The sequence below is a fragment of the Ceratotherium simum genome, chromosome 14, assembly GCF_057802395.1.
Source record: "Ceratotherium simum simum isolate JZ-2026a chromosome 14, ASM5780239v1, whole genome shotgun sequence".
Lineage (NCBI taxonomy): Eukaryota > Metazoa > Chordata > Mammalia > Perissodactyla > Rhinocerotidae > Ceratotherium > Ceratotherium simum.
Window position 1 is genome coordinate 22,002,892 of NC_141913.1, and position 24,273 is coordinate 22,027,164.

The 24,273-nt window shown below is 35.1% G+C and overlaps 1 protein-coding gene across 4 annotated transcripts in view; it reads right to left on the minus strand.

Annotated features, from left to right (window-relative positions):
* Positions 1-232: 232 nt before the first annotated feature.
* The window catches only part of DSC2 (desmocollin 2), a 34,059-nt gene continuing 10,018 nt past the window's right edge, over positions 233-24,273 (minus strand). For 2 of the 4 annotated variants that reach the window (XM_087439102.1, XM_014781306.2), the window contains exons 5-17: positions 22,950-23,105; positions 21,536-21,680; positions 20,458-20,624; positions 16,623-16,757; positions 16,193-16,378; positions 14,388-14,644; positions 14,117-14,259; positions 9,622-9,849; positions 5,461-5,697; positions 4,725-4,849; positions 3,174-3,464; positions 2,580-2,625; positions 2,349-2,492 (exon numbers count right to left, since the gene is read on the minus strand). In XM_087439102.1, coding sequence (XP_087295228.1) covers positions 2,590-2,625; positions 3,174-3,464; positions 4,725-4,849; positions 5,461-5,697; positions 9,622-9,849; positions 14,117-14,259; positions 14,388-14,644; positions 16,193-16,378; positions 16,623-16,757; positions 20,458-20,624; positions 21,536-21,680; positions 22,950-23,105 — 2,106 coding nt within the window. In that variant the 3' untranslated portion in view covers positions 2,349-2,492; positions 2,580-2,589. Of the gene's footprint in view, positions 2,493-2,579; positions 2,626-3,173; positions 3,465-4,724; positions 4,850-5,460; positions 5,698-9,621; positions 9,850-14,116; positions 14,260-14,387; positions 14,645-16,192; positions 16,379-16,622; positions 16,758-20,457; positions 20,625-21,535; positions 21,681-22,949; positions 23,106-24,273 lie in introns of all 4 variants that reach the window. The other 2 variants (XM_087439101.1, XM_014781304.2) reach the window with 1 other exon arrangement.

A 24,273-nucleotide genomic window follows, 5' to 3' on the forward strand; every position in this document is an offset into this window, starting at 1 on the left:
GGGCTTTAGAATTAGTGTCCATTTTAAGAAGTGGATGTTCTGCTTTCCATCCAATTTGAACCAAGTAGTTTCGTAGTATTTCAAATTAGGCAATCCTTTGCAGATGCTTCAGCAATCTCTGCAATATACGTTCTGAACCATTGGATATAAGACTCAGTCATCAGGTAATCATTATGAAGAGACATATTCTCACTTGACAAACATTCTAAACTAAAAAAAAAAAAGAAACAAAAAAGCAAAAACCTTTTATCTTATTTCTCAATAGATTTTTGTTAATATGAAAGGCATTGTACATTTTAAATTATTTAGTATTAATAGGAGTGCCTTTTAGGTGGACCACTCTGTATGACTTTCATGCTTAAAAACCATTTTTTATTCAAATGTCTTACAGCCACCCTAGGAAAGAAGTTCTATCATTATCCCCCATTTTATGATGAAAAAAAAAACCAGACACAGAGAAATTATGCAATTTAACCAATATCCCATAGCATCACAGCCTTAGAATAGTAAAGTTATATAAATGTGGTGGTAACAATGGACCAATGATCTTTCCAAATCCAACTCTAAAATTCTAAAAAATGTAGAACGGGATGCTAAAAAAGAGACTCACTTCTCTAAGTAAGACAAATACAATCTCATAAGCTCATATCTTACATATGATTAACAAACTCACATGAATTTTTTAAAAACTACCTGATTTACTTCATCATAACTAGTAATATACAAGAATTTTGTACATAATTTATTAAAATAACTGAGAAACAGTATTTTTGACTGAGCAGTAATGAAACTATTGAAAAAATAAATTGATTACTGAATAATTACCCAATGTTAATCCTTAAAAATAATTGTTATAAGCCAACCTTGTGAATTCAAGATAGGCAAATTATTAACAATCATAAACATTAGAAATACATTTAAAATGTCCATATAGTTAGTATACACAAAATTCATTGACTGAAGTCAGCAGTGAAACCTGGCCTGGAATTTGGTTGGCTGTTAAGCTTAATTTTGTCTTTATTGTTTCAAAATTTAAACAGTTTGGCCCATTTCTACATTTGTTAAAAACTGTAATTTTAAAATATAAAAAAATTTATAAACACACAGATATGACTAGCCATTTCATCTAAAAAGTTATAAAATAGTTATTCTTAGAGAGCTTTCATCTGTATTTCAAAGCTTATTTCAAAAACCATCACTATTTTGCACTTTTAAACCGTACCCTTCTGTTAAAGATGTGAACTGTAAATATGCTATTATATACTAAATCCCAGATCCCAATTTTAATTACAGTATTCTTTTTGTTAACACAGAATGTTGCATCTAATAAAAGTATGACATATTTTTATAGTTTCAATGGCAAAATTAAAGGTTCTTTGTTGAGGAGAATAACGAAGCAATAACCAAGATATTTGAAACAATAAAATCAACATTACATTGATTTTAAGAAAAACAGAGAATACATACATTTACATAAAACCGAAATAGACTAACTCACTTTATAAGAGAAGAGAGACAGCTTTTTAAAATATTTAGATGCTCCAACCCACGTAGGAATTTTAAAAATAAAGAGGAGAGAAAGAAAGAGACCAAAGACCGAAAACTTGCAGGTGTAAAAATACATTCTTAAAGCATCTTTTAAACTTAAATTTCACTGAGAAGGTAAGTAACAGAGGAACTGTGGATTCAGTGCAGGATTTTATACAGAATAAAACCTAGAAACTAAACTCCACCAAAATGGAATTGTAATAACAGTCAATGCCTGATTGGGACTCTCCCTTTGCATCATGAAGAAAGGTCATGTTATAAGAATAAAACAATAATAATGTAATGTACACACTTTATAATATTTAGGAGAACAACAGTTTTCAAGCACCATACAAACAATTAATTAATTAGCTAACTGAATATAATATTAAAGCAAGATCTCTACAATTTTCTATCAGATTAACTTCAAGTAGTCTATGAAATAGACTTGAATTAATTACATTTTATTGCACTATAAATTCGCTGCTGTCATTATACCCAAATGTAAACAATAATGCAGACTTCCTTAATTTTTCTATCTGTAGGTCCCCTTGAGTGGAAGACAAGTAACTAAAAACTATGTAAAAACTGTGAAATTTGTGTTCTTATTTACAGCATCTTTCTGTAAATGTGCATTTGGCTAAAGAGATCCCATCAAAATAATGGGGGAAAAGTCCCAAACAAAGCATCTTCTATTTTTAAAAACTGAAAATTAAAAAAAAAAAGGTGATAAAGCCATTGGCTTTTATAGACGTGTTAGAACACAATCATCTCTTTATGCATGCTTCTGCTAGTGTCTTAAACTTGGGTTCCAAATGATCCAAAAATTCAAGCCCATCTTCTTCTTGTTGTTCACTGCAACAACCTACAGAGCCAGCCACCGATCCTTTTCCTTCATAGTTATACGTAAGGACGTAGTCTTGAGCATGCTTGTGATTGTCGTCCTGATTACACAGCTGCACCTTCTGCCAAAAAGAAAAACACAACATATTTTATTATTATTATTTTAAACACCAAAACTTACTAACATAAAAATAATTGCTTTGATTTACCTTTCATTGTTTAATTTTTAATCAGTGTGTGTCCTCTAATGGGTTCCTACATATAAAAAATGCACATGATTGGTCTCTATCATAAATCACACTATAAATTCACTCTATAGCATGTCTCTAAAAGTCACACATGTGGCAGCAAGCTTACAAGTGTTCATTTTAAGTAATCACTACTTTCCTTTTCAAAATTATGGCCAAAGTGAAATGCAGCCATTAAACTGAACCCAAGTTGATGCGGGCTTGGATCTTTCCAGAAAGGCATAGTCACAGTGCAGGCTGGAATTGCCTTGTACCACACTTTTGGTTTCTAAGACATGACTTGTCAGATGGGAACTATTAACACAAAGTCATGAGAAAAATAATTTAAATATCATTACACATTATTTCAGTAGAATTAAAAACCAAACAAAATATGAGGAAAAGTAAATATCCATTTAATATCTGAACACAACTAAATCAAAATTAAGGAAAAATAACTTTCTAATTAGAAGATGAATAATTAACTGAAAATAAAGGTCAGGCCACTAAACTATAATCATTTAGAAAGTTGAAAACAAATGAAAATAGATTTGTAGGACACTTCGGGAAACTCACTTCACCAAGATGGGACTGAGTGTAATTATGCCACTCCGAGTACGTGTATCTGCAGTTGTCCGTCTCCACGTGTCCTCCCCGGCCGGAATCCAGGGTGTGCTGTCCACCTCCCCTAGACGATTCCAAAGTGTGATGATGTCCGGCCCCCTGGGACATTTCCAAGGTCTGGTGCCCTCCTTTCACCAGTTCAATGGTCTCCTGCCCTCCAGTTTTCACTCCTGATCCCACAGTGCCACAGACTCCCTGAGTCGAACTGCCCACAATATGTGTCGTAAAGCCGTCTGTGCAATACTGAAATGAAAGTTTGCATTGGGGAAATGCAAAGGGAAACGAAAAAATGAGAGAAAGACCACTGCAGGTAATGCCATGAATCTTTGTGCTAGAAGGTAAGCTTTCTGAGGGCAGGAAGCAAATCTGTCTTGGCAATGCTGAGTACCCAACTACTGAAATCCCAGTACTCCAAGTAGTGTCCAATACAAGAAGCAAATTGCAGATGTCAAGTGGTCTGTACCCTGAGACAAATCAGAAAGCTAAATGTATATTCCCTCCCTAAAAACTTCTCAGAATACTGTGCAACTTCATTTGTTCAATCCTTCCAGCATCTCATGCCTCAAAATCAGGATTACAGTACTATCGTCTTACATCTATTTATTCTGCTTAGTTTAAATTCATTCCCTTCACCCAACTAGAGCAGAAATAGAAGTAACGATCCCTATTTTTATTCAGTGTCTCATTTAGTTCCCCTTCCACTAAAACAAAAATAATAGAAATAAAGTTCTCATAAAAATCTTAGCTGCAATAATAAATCCTTGTGATCTAAATAAATAAAAATAAATCAGGCAGGGCAAATACGAACACCAAACCTTTGGCTACTAATTGTCTATGCTGTGTTTTTGTAGGAAACTTTAAGTTTTGTTTTTCCCAATACCTTCCTAGATGCCAACATCCTTTTGTTTTCTAAATCTTTCCTGCCCTAATCATTGATTATGCTTTTTATAGGAAATTCACTTGTTCCTAGTCCACATACTGAGCTAGAGATCAAAGTTGGAGCAATGTAGTCACTTGCTAGCATTGCTGTTCCATATATTTGACCTCAGGCTTCTTTCTAACCCATATCACAGCCAGAAAGACTCCATTAAAGTTCTTCCCATGCTGATCAAAGCTTGTAATCATTTTATTGCTGTTGCCAGAAAAACAGTAAAACAAGTATGCTGATGATCTGTGAATAATTAAAGGAAACATTTTTATAGCACAAACAGCAGTTTCAATATATAAAAAAGACAGCCTAAAGTTAAAGCCATGAAACATTTGAAGTAGAAAATAATAATGACATGCTGAAGGATTTTTACTATTAAGTAACACTGTGTGGCCAAATTGAAATGCTGTATATCACCATGGGAATCAATGTCATTTTATCTGTTCCATGGGACGGATGACATTTCATATATTGCAAGTTACCTGATTTCAAAAGAACTTTTCTCAGAAAAGATAATGATAGTTGGTTAGGCCAATTTATCCTTTGTATTTATTTTAAAAAGACAAACTACTTACCACTTTGTCATCTCCGGGAGCTTCAGTGTTGGACACAATGAGGTTCTGCTGGGCTAAATCATCGGGAAATACTTTTGGCTGCTTGGCTGCCTGAGAAACCCCACAGACTAAGGTAAACAGGATACCTGGAAGATGAGATAAATTACTTCAGTTTATCATAAACCAACATGAAGTTATGAATTTATGATGACAAATATAAGACAACTTTCCAGAAAACATAAATATGATTGCTTGTGTCAAAGTAGCATGCAAAAGTCTTCCCTCCAGATATGCCACAAAGACATGTTAAATGTTGTATGTCTACGTTGAATTTTATGTCTATGCCAACACAACACTAGAACTATACATAAATACACTCTCAATATATAAATTAAAAATGTGTGTGTTAAAAAGAAATACAGCTATATACAAATGAATAGCTATAGAAAACAGTGTTGATTCTAAGAGTGTGTCTTGAAAGTTATTTTATTTTATTTTTTTTTTTTAAAGATTTTATTTATTTATTTTTCCCCCAAAGCCCCAGTAGATAGTTGTATGTCGTAGTTGCACATCCATTCTAGTTGCTGTATGTGGGACGCGGCCTCAACATGGCCGGAGAAGCGGTGCGTCGGTGCTCGCCCGGGATCCGAAGCCGGGCCGCCAGCAGCGGAGCGCGAGCACTTAACCGCTAAGCCACGGGGCCGGCCCATTGAAAGTTATTTTAAAGGCTATTATTTGAATTCATGAAAGGACTTACAAAATAGCAATGCTATGCCCAACAATATGGCAAGGATGGCCCACGTTCCAAGTTTTACTTCTCCGTTGCCAGTCCTTGGACTTATGCGAGAGGTGCAGTCATTTTCGGTAACACAGTCACATAAAATAACTTTTAATGGAGTGACAAGTGACTGGCCAAGTCTATCTGTAACTTTGATAGGTACTATATATGATCCAAATGGAGGGTCATTCTGATAGGAAAGGCGTGCCGCTGTACCTGAAAGAAAATAAAACCACGCATTACTGAATGTCATTGATTTCTTCTGAGCATAAATAACTAGTGATAGGATTTGTTAGTGCCCTCCAGTGAATTCCGACTCCTAGCCACCCTGTGTACAGCAGAGCAGAGCCCTGCCCGGTCTTTTTGCGCCATCTTCTCACCTTCTGGCGCTATATCAGACAATGCTCCACAGCTATTCATAGGGTTTTCATGGCCAGTGAAAGTGGTTGGCCAGGTCCTTCTTCCTTCTTCCTAGTCTGTCTTAGTCTGGAAGGTCTGCTGAAACCTGTCCACAGTGGGTGATCGTGCTGGTATTTGAAACACTCGTGGCATAGCTTTCAGCATCACAGCAACACGCAGCCACCATAGCATGGCAACTGACAGACAGGTGGTGTGGTTCTCTGACCTGGAAATGAACCCGGGCCATGGTGGTGAGAGCCTTGAATCTTAACTAGACCATGAAGGCCGGCTGCAGTGATAGGATATTCATCATATTTCTCTACAAATGGATATTCCTGACGGCATCGCACAACTGCTACAAGATTGTAAATGTGAATGGACTGGGTAGTTCTACTCTATAGCCACTGTAAACATATTGCATATAAAAGTTTGTCTATGCTGGGGTCGGCCTGGTGGCACAGCGGTTAAGTGCGTGCTCCTGCTTCGGCGGCCCGGGGTTCACAGGCTCGGATCCCAGGTGCGCACAGACGTACCACTTGTCAAGCCATGCTGTGGCAGCATCCCATATAAAGTAGAGGAAGATGGGCACAAATGTTAGCCCAGGGTCAATATTCCTCAGAAAAAAGAGGAGGATTGGCATCAGATGTTAGCTCAGGGCTAATCTTCCTCACAAAAAAAAAAAAAAATTTTGTCTATGCTGCCTCTTACATAAAGGTCTTTTGGCTTTTGTAAGAGTATATTTTATCTCTCCATAACAAATCCTTCCTATCACAAGAAATAAACTTGTTAAGAGATGGGTTTTTATCACATCTTTAAAATTTATAATATAGACAGTCAATGCATATATTCTTTTATACATGATTCATCAGAGAGTAATAGTCTGAAATTCTGGATGTTTCCCCTTACTTTCTTTTCCTATGTTGTGCCAAATAAGAATAAATACTTGTGACTTATTATCAGAGACTGATTCTGACAACTTAGAACATCACCGACCTTGAACATACTAGCAGGTATGAACCATGCTGTTGGAACTTCATCTCATGGTCCTACAAGACACAGCGACCAACTGTGTATTTTTTACTTGTTAATTAATTAATTAATTTTTAAGGAAGATTGGCCCTGAGCTAACATCTATTACCAATATTCCTCTTTTTTTCCTTTTTTCTCTCCAAAGCCCCAGTACATAGTTGTATATTCTGGTGGTAGGTCCTTCTAGTTCTTCTATGTAGGATGCTGCCGCAGCATGGCTTGATGAGTGGTGTGTAGGTCCACGTCCAGGATCTGAACTGGCGAACCCGCTGCCACCGAAGCAGAGTGCACGAACTCAACTGCTACACCACCAGGCTGGCCCATATTTTTTAGTTTTGATGTATTTTTTTTAGGTCAAGGATAGAAAATATCCCGGCCAAAATCCTATATAGTCTTGGATACAGAGCCAAAGATATAACACTACTTTGAATACAGTTTCTACATGGCCATGCCCAGGAATAATCTCTTCCCATTTAACTGGCCCAGTGCGACATTCTCACTTATTTTTATGGTGTTTGCAGTTCTAAACATAAATTTGAATGTTTAGATAAAGACATCATTGAATTAAGTCAATTTTAAAAGAAAGCATGGTTAACCTGGTAAGTCTATGTGTAAGAAATAATAATAAGACTAACAAAACCAAAATTTATGACTCATAATGTGCCATGGTCTATTGCATTCATTATCTGATTTACTCCCTCAAATAATCCCATTTTACACATGAGTAAACTGATGCTCAAAGAGAATATATAGCATGGTCAGATTTACATAACTAATAAGCAGTAGAGCCAGCATTCATCACTGAGACTATCTGATTTCAAAGACTCTTTAGGGTATGATCTTAACTTTGTGTTTCCCAGGCTTCTGAGTTATTTCAGACCAGTAAAACTTCAAAATAACAAAGTTTTAACCAACATAATCTTGTCAATGTTTTATTTTGCTAAATATTAAAAATTTTTAATATTTAAATTTTTTAATTATTAAATATTATTTATTATATTTTTTAAAATTACCACCTCCTTCAACACTATTTTAAAAAATGATATTGTGACACCAAACAAGTAGAAAGGACAAAATCTAAACACAAGTTTAGTTCTTCCCAAGAAAGGACAGTTGAAAACCTCACTCTCACACACACACACACACACACACACGGGAATACCGTTGTTAAAAAAACTGAAAATTTTGTCAGTTCACCAAGCAGGATTCAGGACACAATGCCTTAAAATGCCAACATAGGGCCTGCCCCGTGGCTTAGTGGTTAAGAGCGCGTGCTCCGCTACTGGCGGCCCAGGGTTCGGATCCCGGGCGCACACAGATGCACAGCTTCTCCGGCCATGCTGAGGCCGCATCCCACATACAGCAACTAGAAGGATGTGCAACTGTGACATACAGCTATCTACTGGGGGCTTTGGGGGGAAAAAAAGCAGGAAGATTGGCAATAGATGTTAGCTCAGAGCCGGTCTTCCTCAGCAAAAAGAGGAGGATTGGCATGGATGTTAGCTCAGGGCTGATATTCCTCACAAAAAAAAAAAAAATGCCACCATAGCTTCTATATATCCTTCTATACATCCTTTTCTTCTCCCATCCTGTTCTCCCCTTTCTCTTCTCTCACAACCTTTCTCTTTTAATTGAGGAATATTCATTGAAAGCATGGTGATGAAATGAAATGCCATTCCAGGGCATTTTAAAGGCAAACCCCATCAGTTCACAGTGGATCTTGAGTCATGAAAGCTGGAGGGACATGACATCATGGCCCACAGGTAGTGCAGTCAGGAGATGAAGAATGTGCCGAAAAGTTAGGAGCTGATGTAGGAGGGAGGCAATGGTGATATGGAGAGAGGCCCCCTTCACTTTTGCCATTCTTGTCACCCTAGATCCTGTCGTGGGTAAAGTCAGAAGTACGGACTACGAACCAAATTGGGGGAGAATCCCAAGTAGAAAACAATAGACAAGAGATGGTCAGAAATCAAGGCAGGGCAGAGAGGAGGGAGAGCACGGTGTAGTGATGTACACACAGATCGCCTGCAGTCGAGGACTCACTGTCCCAGCTGCCTGGGTGGCTACCAGCATCTTCAGGGATTGTGCCTTCCTGCCAAGGGGCATGCCCCTCGGGGGAGCCCAATCCACTGACCGGGCAATGAGATAGGAGAGAGGCTCAACTTGGGGCTGCTTTGAAGGGCCATTCAGCTCAGACTCCCCATGGGCTTAGCCAAGGCTATTCTTGGCCTGAGCTGCGGCTTGACTTCTCTTTTTGCCCAAGCCTGCTTCCCTTCCTTTCACAGCTATTGAGGCCAAGCAAACTCCTTAATCAACACTCTGCCTGAGAAACTCTGTATCAGAGTCTGCTTCTTGAGGAACAGACCTGCAACAGATGGACACTCCTTTATCACCTAGGAAACCACTAGCATGTAAAGAATCTATGTAGGTGGGAAGTACACAAGTCAGGAAGTGATTACATTAGAACTAGTCTAAGGCTGTGTGTGTGTTTGGAGTGGGAATGAGAATTCACACAACACCTAAGCGAATCCTGGCATAGGAGAGACCAGAGATAAGCACTAGAAATGCTTATTTCCCACCACACCAAAACTGAGAAACTTTCCTTCTTTCATTGGTCGTTCCCACAGTGAATTATTCTTCTACTTCATCAAGAAAAATATATTTTAGATATACTCAGGCTGAAAAGGACAAAGCAATGTTAGAAATACATACCATTAATTTTTGTCAGTCTCCACGTTCTCTGTACATCTGAATCAGAAGCACTATCCAAGCTGAAGTCAAAGGGTGGGCCGTTTATTGGCTCATCAGGATCAACGGCAACAATCTCCGTAGACGACATGACAGTTTTGCAGATTATCACTGTCTCTTTAGGTATGGATGGACCATTATCATTCACGTCTTCAAGTATAATCCCCAGTGTCCCAGTACATGTTCTCCCAACTAGAAAATTGGATATAAAAATACAGTTTTTTAATGTTTTGAGTTTTCAATAGGAAATTATACATTAAAAAAATTTAATAATTTACTGGCACCTGTAAGATATAAATGACAGTGAGAAGCACAGTCACAGGCTATGCCCTTAGAGAATGTTAAAAGCAAAACATTATCACTTTCACATTGGTTGTACAGACAATAACTGCTATTTAGATTTGTCATTCATTCACTAAATAGCTGCAATAGACATGGGAATTTTTACGGAGGAGACTTTTGACTGATTTTTAAAAGGAGAAAGGAAGAGAGTACAAACAAGGGCATTTCTGGTATATTTAAAAGTACAAGGAAACTCAAGGAGGTGGGAAGCACAGCATGCACACCCGTGTTCTGGTGGTAATGAAGCAGAAGGTGGCTTGATGGGAGTTGACAGTGGAAAGACGAACCAAGGGTCCTTGAAAGCCAACCTGAGAGCTGGCAGTTTAATGTACACATAGACAGCACTTAAGGTTTTGGGGGCAGGGAAATTGAAAGTAGAGGGTATGTATTTGGAAGATTAGAACAAAAATAGTACATGGAAACGTTTCAAGGGTGAAAGATTCTACAAGTGGAAAATCACTTGCAAACCAAAATAATCACTCCGGGATGTAGCCTAAGGAATTCATCTATCTATACATTCAATACCAACTTACTGAATAACTACTTTGTACAGGACACTGTACTGGAAAACCTGGGGGATTCAAAGATGAGGTGGTCATGGGTTCAGGTCATAAATTAGTAATACATTTGTGAAGTCTGAAGTCGAACACGAATCCAAGACTTCTGTCTCTAAATCATTTATTCTTTCTGCTTAATAAGGAGGCTTTGGACATCAGGAGTGGAGAAGAGGATAAAAAAACCTGTGCCACCCACTGCCTGAGGCTAAGTCTTATACGAAGCTGCCAACCTAGGAAAGCTGGAAGACAGGCACAGCCCTGCAGCCACCGTCTTGACCAAGGCAACAGGACCTGTGACATTTCCAGCATCATCATGGGTCAGGAGCCATAGCCCACCAAGTTAAGAACTGGTTCTGAAATGTGTGCCACAGAAAAAGACAAGGTGGAGGCAACTACAAGACTGCTATAGGGTAAGGTGGGAGAGAGGAAAAAACGAAAACTAAAAGCAAACCAAACACCTCCCATTTAATATAAGCCTGCAAATTAAAATTCCAGAATGAGCAAGATTAATGCTAAAAGGAAAGCCAACAAAATCACCAATCAGATTAATTCACTCTATGCAAGACATCTTTGAAACATGTATATTTAGTATCTTCAAAGACATAAAGAAGGGCAACTGTTTAAACAAGAATGAAATTATAGCTTAAATTCCAATAGAAATAAAACAGCAACATTCATCTAATAGGGATTCTAGAAGAAGAGAATAAATAGAATAGCAAGGAAGCAACATTTAAAGATAATTGCTGAGAATATCCCAGAATTAAAGAAAAACGTGGACCTTCTATTTTAAAATAGATTCTGACTGCAGTGCTAGATAAATAAAAATAAATTCACAGCATAAACATTGTATTAAAACTGTAGAATGTAACCTAGGGAACTATAAAAGTTACTTGGACATATTACTTACAAAGAGCAAATAATTAAATCGACAGCAGAATAATAAGTATACAAGAATAATAACTAGTTGCTTATTGAACAATAAGCAACAAGAGATGCCAGAAGATAGTGGAGTACTACTGCATAGTGCTTAAGAAAAGAAGTGTTTAACTCAAAATTTTAAACCAAGTCAAATTATCAAATCAAGTATGAGAACAATATTAAAACACTTTTCAGAACAATAAAACTGACGGGATTTATCAGCCACGCCCCACCACTGAAAGAACTAATAAAGGATGTATTCCAGCAAGAAGAAAAGGGAACAAGGAGAGAAGAAATGAGATGCAAGAAATAATGCAACTCTCTCTCACTTTGGACAATCAAAAAAAAAAAAAAAAAAGGAGACAAAGGAAGCAGGGAGACAAGTATTTTATCTATCTGGCATACTTTTCTATTAGGGCAGAATAATCTCACCTCTCAAACTCTCTTGTTCTTATGCTATGTGGGGTTTTCTTGCTCTCTCTGAAAATTGTGACTGCTGATGTCTTTAACATTTCTTTCCATTTGTGTCCGCACACAGAGTTGAAAGCACATCTTATTGATTGAATCCGGTTCATTCTATTGTCTTTAAAAATTGACCTCTGCAGTGTTTGCTCTTCTATCACAGTGCTGAGTGCCTGAATTTCCCTTCCATTAAACATTTAGAGTTGTTCAATAAACTCCTTTTTTTTCACATTGTGATTATTATTAGTATAGAATATGTAAACTAAAGATCTTAGACATCTAATTCACAATGTTTTACAGTTCTGTTTTTCATCTGTTGATTAAATACATAATACTCTTTTATTCATTGGAGTGTATGCATGCAAAGTTCACCTTCTAATATCAATATAATTCTATATCGGTAAGTGCTAATTTTAAATATGAAGTCATGGAAGGTGGATTACCCATGGTTCCATGATTTATGTGCATGCCTCTCTCCTGTCAAATGTCTTAAAAAATTTGAAAGCACACTCCTCCCAAAAGATGGAATAATACAACAAAAATAAACACCTAAAACTCAGCTATATAGAGGAGATACCTGGATGAAACCGCCAACAGAGTTTAGATTGAGAAGAAGAGAAATTGGACTCAAAGCTTAAGAAACAGCTATGTTTAGCAGAGGAGAAGGTAGTAAAACAGAAAGCATATAGATAAGAAAGGAATGTGTGGAAAAGTTTACACACAGAAGCCTTGGGAGAGAGTTTTAAAAAGAAGAAACACATGCTGTAGAGAAGTAGGAGGGTGGGAAGCGAGCATGGACCCAGAGCTCAGTGCTCACGAGGAGAGAACATCTTCCATTAGGAAGCAGCAGGCGAGCCTGAGTGAAATTCGCCAGTGTAGTTTTTAGAAAAAGGTAAAAACAAAAAAGTACTTTTGTATAATCTTAGTTCATAAAATAAAATGATGTAGAATTATTTATCCCCAACCATCTTCAAAAGAAATTAATGGAAAAGGACCCATTACACATTTATTCTATACCACAATGATGATTAACAGTGCCTCTCAATTAAACTCCCTAAAATTATTTGATCTCTCAATTATTTTATCTCCTCTTCAACTGAGGAGGATGCAGAATAATATGATACACAAAATCTCCAATTCCAGACTAATTTTTATCTCTTCTATCAACAAACCATTTGCCAAGTACTGTTAAAAATGTAAAAATAAATGTAAAAATAATGGATTTAATTTTCATGTTTTGTTCTTTTCATTTGCTTTTGACCAAAAAGCATGTCTTGACAAAGGGACAAAGGAAGCTAAAGCCTTAAGGAATAGTTTTTAATTGGTTGAAGTTAAATTAATAATGATTACAACTTTACCAATCTAATCAATGGATATGAACCATTCCTCACTAATTTAGAGAACTGAAATACCTAAACCATATTTCAAAATCACTTCTAAATTCTAATTTAGAATTCTAAGCTCTAATGTAATAATTTATGTTTATTGTAGTTAGCATATTTATTTTACAGAGGCACAGAGTTCAAATGAATGTTACGGTAAAATTATATTTTATGCACTAAATGGATCTCATGCATAATCATCGTGCTCATATTTCTCTCAGTTTTGTAGGACTCACGGAACATGATTTTACATTTTATACAACATGAATTCATAGTGTTTGTCTTTCTAATTCTGTAAGATGTTATTAAGCATGACTATGACTTATTTTTATATAATGTCCTTAATCAGGATTCTAACCCCCAAATATATTGTTAGTTTCTTATAAAAAGATAGAACTGTTTTCTAGGAGTGCACTATGGGGTATTAAGTATGTTCTCTCCGTAACGAATTTTCCTGCCAAAGTGAATATTTTAAAAGATATAACTAGATAAACTGAAGTTAATTTTTCAAAAGTAATTTTCTCAATTTTTAATGATTATTTAATTTTAATAAATATGGTTTCAAGTATTTCTATGACTAAATTATTTTATCATTACAGCTAAAACTGAGGGTGCTAACAGAAAGCAGACATGAGTTAATAAATTACAGCAAACCTCTCAACTACTCTATATGTCACCTATGAGAACTAAATTTCGAGAATGTATGCAGCTGACTTAAAAATGTATGTTGTTCGTTTAAAAACTGAGGATGTATGTAGCTGGGGATGTAAGTAGCTGGCTTAAAAACAAAGTTCTTACCTTCATCTGTTGCCAGCACTGTGACATTATATATGCCATTTTTGATGTTCTCTGCCTCTCTATCCAGGCTCTTGATAATTGTGATTGATCCTGAGTTTTCATCAACAGTGATCCATTCTTTTGGATCTTTTAACTTCTTATACCTGTTAATAACGATGAATTAAAATAACAAAATGTATCATAAGCCAAATTATAATACTGGTACCAAAATAAGTTATAAATTTTAAAACATAGTAAATGTGGAGTTAACTGAATAGAATTAGAAATATACCTTATGCCACTGCTGCTACTTGTTTCTGGGTCGTATGCTTTATATCCATTGCTCGTTGTTCTCACTGGTACATTTTCTTTAATTCGAACAGTTTGCAACGCTGGGCTACACTCGGGGCCCTCATCCTGATTTTTCACATTAACAGTAACGGCCGCTGTGCTCATGGCTGATCTTGAACTAACTTCTCTGGAATACGGAGCTTCATTAGTGACACCAATTTGCAGGTTCACCTGTTGTCTTTCTTCATAATTCAGCGACTGCAAAAGCAAGCGTGTTGAAAATCAGATCAAGACATTAAATATTTGGCAATGCTAACTAGTGTATATAACTAGTTAAATTTGTAAATATGTAGGTGCTGTATTGGGGAATGGTCATGAGAATATTAAACATATACCCAGAAACGTGGTGGTGGTTGGAGGCGGGGAATCCTTCAACTGATTCCGTATTTGGACGGAGCCAGCAAAAAAAAAAAAACAACTGTTCCTCAACTGCAAATTTAACACAAGTAATATCATAGATGTCGATAATGATTTCAGAAAGTATTTAAAGAAGGTGTTTCAAGGTTAACCCTTGAGATGTTACTTTAGGGACTCCACGCCCTAACCAACAGTTATTACTCCATTAATTTGGGAAGAGCTTATTCTACCCTCCTGAGATGAATAAAATTATTTGTACCTGGTTTAGGGTAGAAAACATGGGTCAAATTTTATAAAATATTTTTAAGAGGGGAGAAACAAGAAAACAGAAAGCTTGTGGACGTTACACTCTCCTTTTTTATCTCTTCCGTCCCAGTTACTTTCTAAAGAACTGGTAGTACCAAGCTTAATGGAAAGTTTTTATTTGACTTTGCTTGATATGTAGCTGTAATGAGAATGGTTGAAGCCGTTTTCTAGAAGACAGAAATTTTGTTTGGTCTTGGATTTCACAGAGATAAATTTCCTTCTTATAATACCAAGAATTAGGGTAGACGTTGGGTGAAGAAAGAGACAAGATTTAAAGGACTTTTCTTTGTTGCTTTGAAACTGAGACATTAACCCACAAACTGCAGCTAATTTTCATCATTGTAAGAAAAAAGGATTCATCATTTTTGATCCACGCTTCTTGTGAATACGTACAAAAGGGAAGCTCTATAGATCCACAATAGAATCATGTGCTAGCTAAAGATGCAACAGAAATAAGCCTATGACTCTGCCCAAAGCCAAAGGTGCTCAGATCACTGTATGGACTAACTCTGGCCCCTGAATTAGCTGTGAGTTCCTTTGAGATGCTGTAGAATATGATTAGAAAGAGGTTTTAGAAGAATTTATGTCTTTGAATGGTTGAGGATTCCTATTTTGAACCAGGAAGCTAAGGATGTAATGTACTCTGGATACAGACAGACAGACTTAGAAACAGCCTCCCTATGGGTCTGACCAGGAGTAACTCCTCATTTGGGAAATTCAGTAAATAAGTGGAGGCTCTCTGATCCAGCTGCAGAGACAAACTGGCTAGGAAAGTCTGGCACTGTCCCACCAGAATCGAAGCTGTGCTAGTTTTTGAACTGTTAAGAGATACTGGTTACAAAGTGGATACTATATCATATTAATTGAACATACACACACACACATATATATGTATATTTTAAATCATACCTTTATAAAAAGTTCCCCGAAATGAATACATTCATTCCATTATATATAGCATTTACATTTACTTATATACCTATTTTATTCCTACATTTAACAGAATTTCTTGTTATTAAACTTTAGTATGCTGATCTGTGAAATTATAAGACAAAATTAACTAATTTATTAATTTATTCTTACCTTAACCACACACAGAATTCCTTCATTGGTTTTGGGATCTGTTACAATTTTAAAATTTCCATTTTCATTGCCCTTTAAAATAGTATAATTAGCTCTCCAATTAGCAGTATTTATTAAATCCTTATCTTCAACGGTAACACGTAAGATTTCCACATTAATGGTATTTTCTTCCACTGATGTCACATACTAAAATAATAAAAACAAACAAAAAGAGTTTAATCGGTAACTCTCACAAAAACAGAACACTAAGTAAGGTAAGCCCAGTTCTTCTAATTTCCAAAGTACCATGTTTACATGATTTTAAGCCCTAAGTCCAAATTGCTGTGAGTGGGGCTACTTCACTTGAAATCATTGGGCGTGGATGGAGATGTGCATATTTAGCAATTAACACTGAGCGTACATTTTTCTTTTGATAGTATCATGTACTCACAGAAGTACGCGTAAATGTTGGCAAGTTGTCATTCACATCTTCAATATGAATGATGCAAGTTGAAGTTGTCTGTAAACCAAAATATTGACCATCCATGTCTTGTACTTTTATTTTCAACTGGTATTTATCAATTAACTGAAAAGAAAGTGAAACTGAATTATTGAGTGAAAGCAATATTATAAATGAAATCTTAATTTACACTCTATAATTTTCCTTGCATTAAAAATTTAAGTATGCTATTAAATTTCATACTTTCACATACTGGCAGAAGAAAAATTTCCTCACACTAGTAATTTTCAATTAATTTATGAAAATAGGGTAGTTTCTCAAATTTAAAGTGCTACTCAGAGAATATGGAATCAATTGGTTTTAGCTTTAGTCAACAAAAAGAAAAGATATAGCCATAGCACATTTAAAATTGCCCAGCAATTAATGGAAATCTTTATCTCCTATCCAAAGAACATTCTATTTCAAAAATAGGTAACAGTGACTCTTATACCCTTCTTGTAATAAAACAATAAAGTGAAATATCCTCCTGTAAAACAGATAGCTTTTAAATATTTACCTTACATTTATAAAAAGATCACTAAGTTCACATGAAAACAAAGGTCTAGGGCTATGTAATCCTTTCTATCAACGGAAAATAGAATCTGGCTCTTAGGGCTTTCCATTCATCAGAGATTACAGAAGGCTCATGACTAGTCTAAAAAAATGTGTTTCTCCTCATAAAGGTTTCATTTATCATAAGTAATTGAGATAGAGAAGGAGTAAAAACAACACTAATAATGCCTTCTAGACTGAACATTAGGAGACTGGGTTCTATTCCCAACTCCAAAAGTAACAAATGTAATCTCAGGGCAGTTGGAAAATTCTCTTTACTTAGGTTTCCTCTTCTATAAAACAATGATAACTTTCCTATAATTCACCTCTTTTCATAAGACAAAATAATATGTGAAAAACTATCCTAACCTTCTTCCTAGAATATTCACCCTTCTCTTACATTGCCACCTTCTTCCCTTAATTCCATCACCTCTTAAACTTTCTTGTCCTCATGCATTATCTAAAATAAAACTAAAATTTCTCTCAATCTCTATGCTTTTTACACACATAATTTTTCCGATTTACTCTTCTCTCATAACCAATCACATATGTAGACTTGAAAAATAATGGCCTTATTTCATTTAAAAATTTTAAAAACCTCATGTTAGTATACTTTCAGGAGAGAATACATATTTTGTTTGTAGCAAACTAAGAACTATTGGAAGTAATCAATTGGCTGACAAAAGAAAGAAATGAAGATTTGTGGACCTAAATATTAGCTTGTGCTATCTTCAGATGGAAAAGAAAAATTCTGATGTTTAAGAGGCTTAAAGGGTTGAAGGTAACAGATGAGAACTGGAAATCCGGGGTCAAAAAGTGGCTCCAGAGCAGTCTGGGGCAAACGTATTCGAAGACTCCTTCATTAGTCAAATGTTTTCAAGTGATTTATCAGAAGGATCCATTCAAGACTTGATGATAAAAGAGAATCTGGTTTATAATCTGCTTCCCCTGACACATAAATTCCATGAAGGATCTGTATAATTTGTAGAGCTGTAACAGCAATTAATTCATTCATTTATTCAGCAAATGCTATTGTATTCTTCACTGGCACATACTCACAGTAAAAATAAATGAATTTATAAATCATAAAATAAACTGTTAATAAAATAAAATTTCACTTAGAAATGTCCTTGTAGGTACAGTAAAAATGCTTAATTTTATTAAATTTTATTAAATTTCAACCCATAGTCTATGTGAAGAAATGAGAGATATGCATTAAACTTTTCTGCTACATAACATAGTATGATGTTTTTCTCAAGAAAAAGTACTTGTGTGATTGTTTGATTTAGGAGCTAACTAGCTATAGTTGTTTTTCTCATAGGATACCATTTTTACATTAAAGATACCCAAGCTTATTCAGACTACTGTATTTGGAAGACAGTTCGTCACACATAAAATGATTCTGTCAATTTGAGGAAAACAACTATTTGTTGCCATTGATAAACTGGAGTTTTCAAGCAAAAATGAGAATTCTGGAAAACTTTTATCAACGAGTGTGATATCACTGGAGGTGAGGAGGTGATTTTTTTCATTATTGTTTAATGAAATGTGTCAATATTTGGAAGATCTCATAACTCAGTGAACCAATATTTTCCAAATGACCAATGCATAATGTTACAAAATCGCACATGGGTAAACCATCCACTCACAGAATGAGATAGACCAATGGATTTTAATGTAACAAAGCCAGAAAGTTCACTGATAAGGCTTTACAATGAGCACTGCAAAAAACATTTATGAAACTACCACTTGTCAATTTTTGGTGTAGTATTAAAGAACAATATCCAAAATGATCTGAAATTACCAGTAAAATACTCCTCCCTTTTCTAACTTCATATCATGTTGGATTTTCTTTATATACCTCGGCTACAACTACATATTATAACAGACTGAATGCAGGAGATGTGAGAATTCACCAGTCCTGTATTAAGTCAGGTATTAAAGAGACTTGAAAAATGCATGATAATTCCACTCTTCTCACTAAATTATTTATCGTTTTGAAAAATGTGCTTATTTTTTATAAAAATGTTATGTTAACATGTAATGTATTTATTACTATTTTAAATGGGTAAATAAATGCATATTTTAAACTTTTATCAGTTTTGAATACTAACTGGAGTAAATATCTATAAATATAACCCACATAAACAAAAGATTTTTGGAATCCTCAATAATATTTAAGAGTGTAAAGGGGTCTTGAAACCAGAAAATTGAGGATCTCTAATAGATAGGGAGAGGGAGAGGAAATGAATCTGATATGAAGTTTTAGGAATCGAAGAAATACCTGACAAACATATATTACTATATTTTAAGATTAAGGATTATAAATGCAGTAAGTAGGCCAGATAAACTGCTATAAGAATTCAGATCAATAAATGCTTGGTGGAGGAGGTAACAGTTGAATAACCAAGTGAATGAATTACTAAACTAGGATAGTTGCAGTGGAAATGGACAGAATATAAATGTAAGATAATTTGGGAGGTAATATTAACATGCTTTAAAAAGTGACTTGATCTAGGGGGCAAGAGGAGAAATCAAATACAATTTTGAGAACATGAATCCAAGGTGGCAATGAAAAATTATTAATAGGAAAAGAATGTAGTAATGTTATTTTAACTAGAAGACATGGGAAGGAAAGCATGTTTAGAAGGAAGGACAAATTCAATTTTAGATGTATTGCATTTTAGGTACCTGTGAAATATACAAATAAAGATTTCTAGCAGTCAATTGAAAATGGTAAACCAGAGATCAGAGAGATACAACCTTTCTCTTAATCTATGTAAGGGGAAGAATGTAGATGAGATTGTTGAGGAAGAGACGACACAGACAGAAGAATCATTATTACCTGCAGAGAACAAATTTCCAAACATTTCCACAAGTTTCACCATTCATATTTGACATTTCTTGTTTTTACTATAAATATATAGTATTTATACTATAAATACTATAGTAAAGTGTATATATTATAGTCCAAGTATATATACTATAAATAACATTTATATTAGGAAATTTGATTTAATAAAACATACAATTCAGGAGAGAACAAATTAGTAGTTCAAAACTGGCACACTGCAAAGTTAGTGACCTCCATCAACATACTTAAAATAATAATTTTTCTAAAATTAGATTCACAACATGCTTCTCAAAACATATCTACAGTTGATACACAGAGAAATACACGTACTACTAAATAGTCATGTGATAATCAGGTTTTATTTGTTAATATTTATGTTACCTCTCTGTCTAGCTGAGAGGATGATGTGGTGATCACGCCTGTAGTTGGATGCATAGAAAACAGCGTGGGTGATGCTGGCAACTGCGCGAGGATAGAATACTTCAGACGCGTGTGCATCGTGTCAGGTTCATCTTTGTCAGTTGCACATACCTGTCCCACAGTAGAACCTACATATTGAAAAATCCTCTTTAATTTCCAAAACTTTTACATTTTCAACTTTCCCTTTATTTCACTCCTCTCCATCTATCTCAAAAAAGTTTTGGACCACTTAACTATATATCAGAGTAACAGCTTTTACAAATTTGCAGACTTCTATATAAAGTACCACTTCCTCTTAAGTATCCCAGCATTCTAACATTTTGGAATTTAGTGACCACATCCATATTTACTGTATTTAATGTATAATTTTATAAATATACATAACATCCTTTCATGGCCTTTGTATTTCTAGACTAAGGAATTCTAATTATTCTTTAATCTTTTTCTTTTTGTAAGCCTGCACATAAATAGATTAGATGGGTCAGGTTTCTCTGAAAAATCTCGGTTTAGTTAGATCTTTCTAGAGGAAGACTTGAAAACCGCATTCTGACTTCCAGCTGAAATGGTCCATTTCCATAAGATTGAGAAAACATTTGTATTATTCTCAAAGACCTTTATGATAATGCCCAGAATACTGTCAATCATTTGACAGTATAGAACACCAGTACCTCTCTTCAAGGCTAAGATTTCAGTTGCTCAAAAACATTCTTTTTAGAGTACTTTCTCTTACACGTACTTATTTTATCTCACGCAGGAAGGCAAAGTAATATTTATTGATTAACCCCTATTTTGCAGGCACCGTGCTTGGCATTCCATGTGTATTATGCTTCATTTAATCTTCATAACAACCTTGCACACTGACATCCCATTTTATAGATAAGGAAACTAAGGCTATCAATAAGGAAACTTGCCCAAGATCACAGTGCACAGCTAGTGAAAGGCAGAGTAAAATTTCACCCACAGCAGCCTGACTGGCAAGTCCCTTGTTCTTGCCAGCAGGATGTGCTGCCTCCCATATATTGTTAACGTAGGTACTCACCAACTCTGCTGTTTTCAGCTACTTTAAAAATGTAAGTTTTTTCTGTAAAAATTGGGTAGTTATCATTTTCATCCTCAATTTTGATTACTAGGGGCAGTGGAAGTTCTGGAGTATATCCATCCGGAGTTGTTGCAAAGGCAATTAGCTGTGAAGAGAGTAAAATAAGAAAAACAGCAAAAATGAAACTGTTCAGCATTGCAGTGTGAGTTTCACCACTTGTTACTGTTTTTAGATATGGACATAACCTTGGTGCTACAAGAGGTGGTTAATTTCATGGGGTACTATAACATTTTATGCTTAAATTTATGTAATATAATAACATAGACAATTTTGCTTTCCTCACCATTGCTGTATTGTTGCTCATGAGTGTAACAGTTTTATTATTATTTTCCCAAAATAGTCTTGAGGACTGTTTTGTTTTGTTTGAAAGTTTCAGGTGCATGGATTTAAAATACAACTTTCTGGATCTTATTTAACTTCAAACTCTGAGGATTCCAAATTCCCCAGCTGTAGTTAACTGGAATATTATCTTATTTTCTACTATTTAGGATTTAAGGCATATTGATGGTTATATTTAAATAATTCTCTTCATAAGTATTTTTAAATGTGAAAACAAGGAGTCAGAAATAGACGAATGCCTGCATATTGTGTGTGGAATGCAATTTCTTTTGGTTTTATAATACGAATTTCAAGTCCAATCTTTCTCATAACAGCTATCAAAGAAAGAGCAGAACATCACAGGTACTTAGAAGGCCATGTTGTAGCAATTCTAAACCTAAACATTTAACTCAAAATTTACATGTCTATTCAGTTAATTTGGTCTACCGATGAATAATTCATTCATTCAAAATAGATGTAAAATAATTAAAATTGAAGTAAGCAAAATGACCAGGTCCTATTGGGAAATCAATACAACAGTAGGTTAAATTCTTATATATTAACTCTCATTTCCACCATGGGAAGTTAACCAGATGGTGAAAACACTGAATAATCTTAGTTAAGCACTGTCTACACTCCTCACTGGCTCACCACAAGTTAACTTTCTCTCATTGCAAAAGTACAGATGCTTAACTTCTGAACTTCACTTACCCCCTATGGTCTCTCTCTCTGTACCATAAAGAGGTTCACAGATCTTTTCTGCCAACTAAATAACTGCTCTTCAACGTGGTACTCTTTTCTTCTTTTGAAAAAAAAAAAAAATAGTAAAACTATAATACCAATAACAATCTAATAGAACCTAATGCCATTTATTCTATAAAATTCTTTTTGCTTCAAGTTAAGTCTGTGATATCAGATACAGCCAGAGCATAGAACAAAAACTCAGAAAACGGAAAAGGGCAAATGAATTGAGAATGAAAGATGAAATAGCCAACGTTAATAACTACTTATACAATCGGTAAACTTTAGACTTTACCTCAAAAGATTCATACTCCTCACGATCCACAGGACGAGTACAAAACAGGTTTCCACTATCTCTCTCCACATAAAATAAATTTTTAGGTTCTCGGTCAACTCCAGGCCCTCTTATGGAATAGTAGATAGTGTAGTTTTGTGCCGTGTCAGATTGAATCTAGAAAATAGACATTATATATAGAAGAGACAAATTTTTATTTCAGCAAAACTTTCAGCAATATGGTAATCACATTGCCATATTTATTGCAGTAAGTAATCACCCTCTTTAATTTATTATTATGTATGAATAAAAAGCAGCAATAGAATAAGGCAGCCTAATAATTGAGAGATTTCAAGAGCAAGACCTGAGGAAAATAACATAGTATCATCTTAGTTTGCCAGAATAACTGAGGAATACTTTAAAGGCTAAATGGTGCCTATATGGACCAAACATTTAAGACTTTTCCTGTCTTAGAAAACAAAGTATTCTGAGCATTTAACATTTCCTTTTGTCAATTTTTTTAAACCTGAATTTTTATTATACATAAAATGATATGTAAGACACTGGGTTTAAAATATACTGTCTGCAGGGCAAAAACTTGGAAAATGCTTTCCCTAATTGGTTTTTGTTATTTGTCAGCATCCTCTTTATTATAAGAGCTGAGAGGGGGAAAGAAAACGAGAATAGAAATGGCGCAATCTCCTGGCAAGTGTGATATTCTGATTCAAAAAGTAAGTTTTTTCAAAGTTGTTTTCATCCTCTTGTATCAGGATGATGAACACAATTATTTTCTAACAATTTCTTTCTCAACTTTAATATGCGCTTCTCTCAGTTGCATTAAATTTGTTGGTGGAATATAAAGGAAGATTCTCTTTCACCATTTCAAAAACTGAGGGAAAAGAAACCCAAGTCATAGACTGAAAGTTAGTGTCCGCTAATATTGGAAGACAGCAAGATTTGCTGGGAGTGCCAGTAAAATTAAAAGAGAGAGAGAAAATGTGGATCCAGCGTGATTTAAGCAGTGGACTTGGAGATAAGCAACAGAAAGGTGTATGTCTTTCCCCTTCATGGCATTTGTTCTTTTATCAGCGATTTCATCCTTCATTATGGAAGATAATAATGGGGTTTTCTAGACTATGCCCAGGCTCTGTGATACCCTTGCTGATACGAAAATTCATTAAGAAACCATGTGTTTGCGAGTGCTAGATGAGTTTTACAGTTTTATAAATGGCCTTTGCATGACTAAAATTTCAAAAAGTATACATAGGTATAAAGATATCTATTTACACCCATAATACACATACTCATTCACTCATATATTCATACACAACTATTTTTTACATAA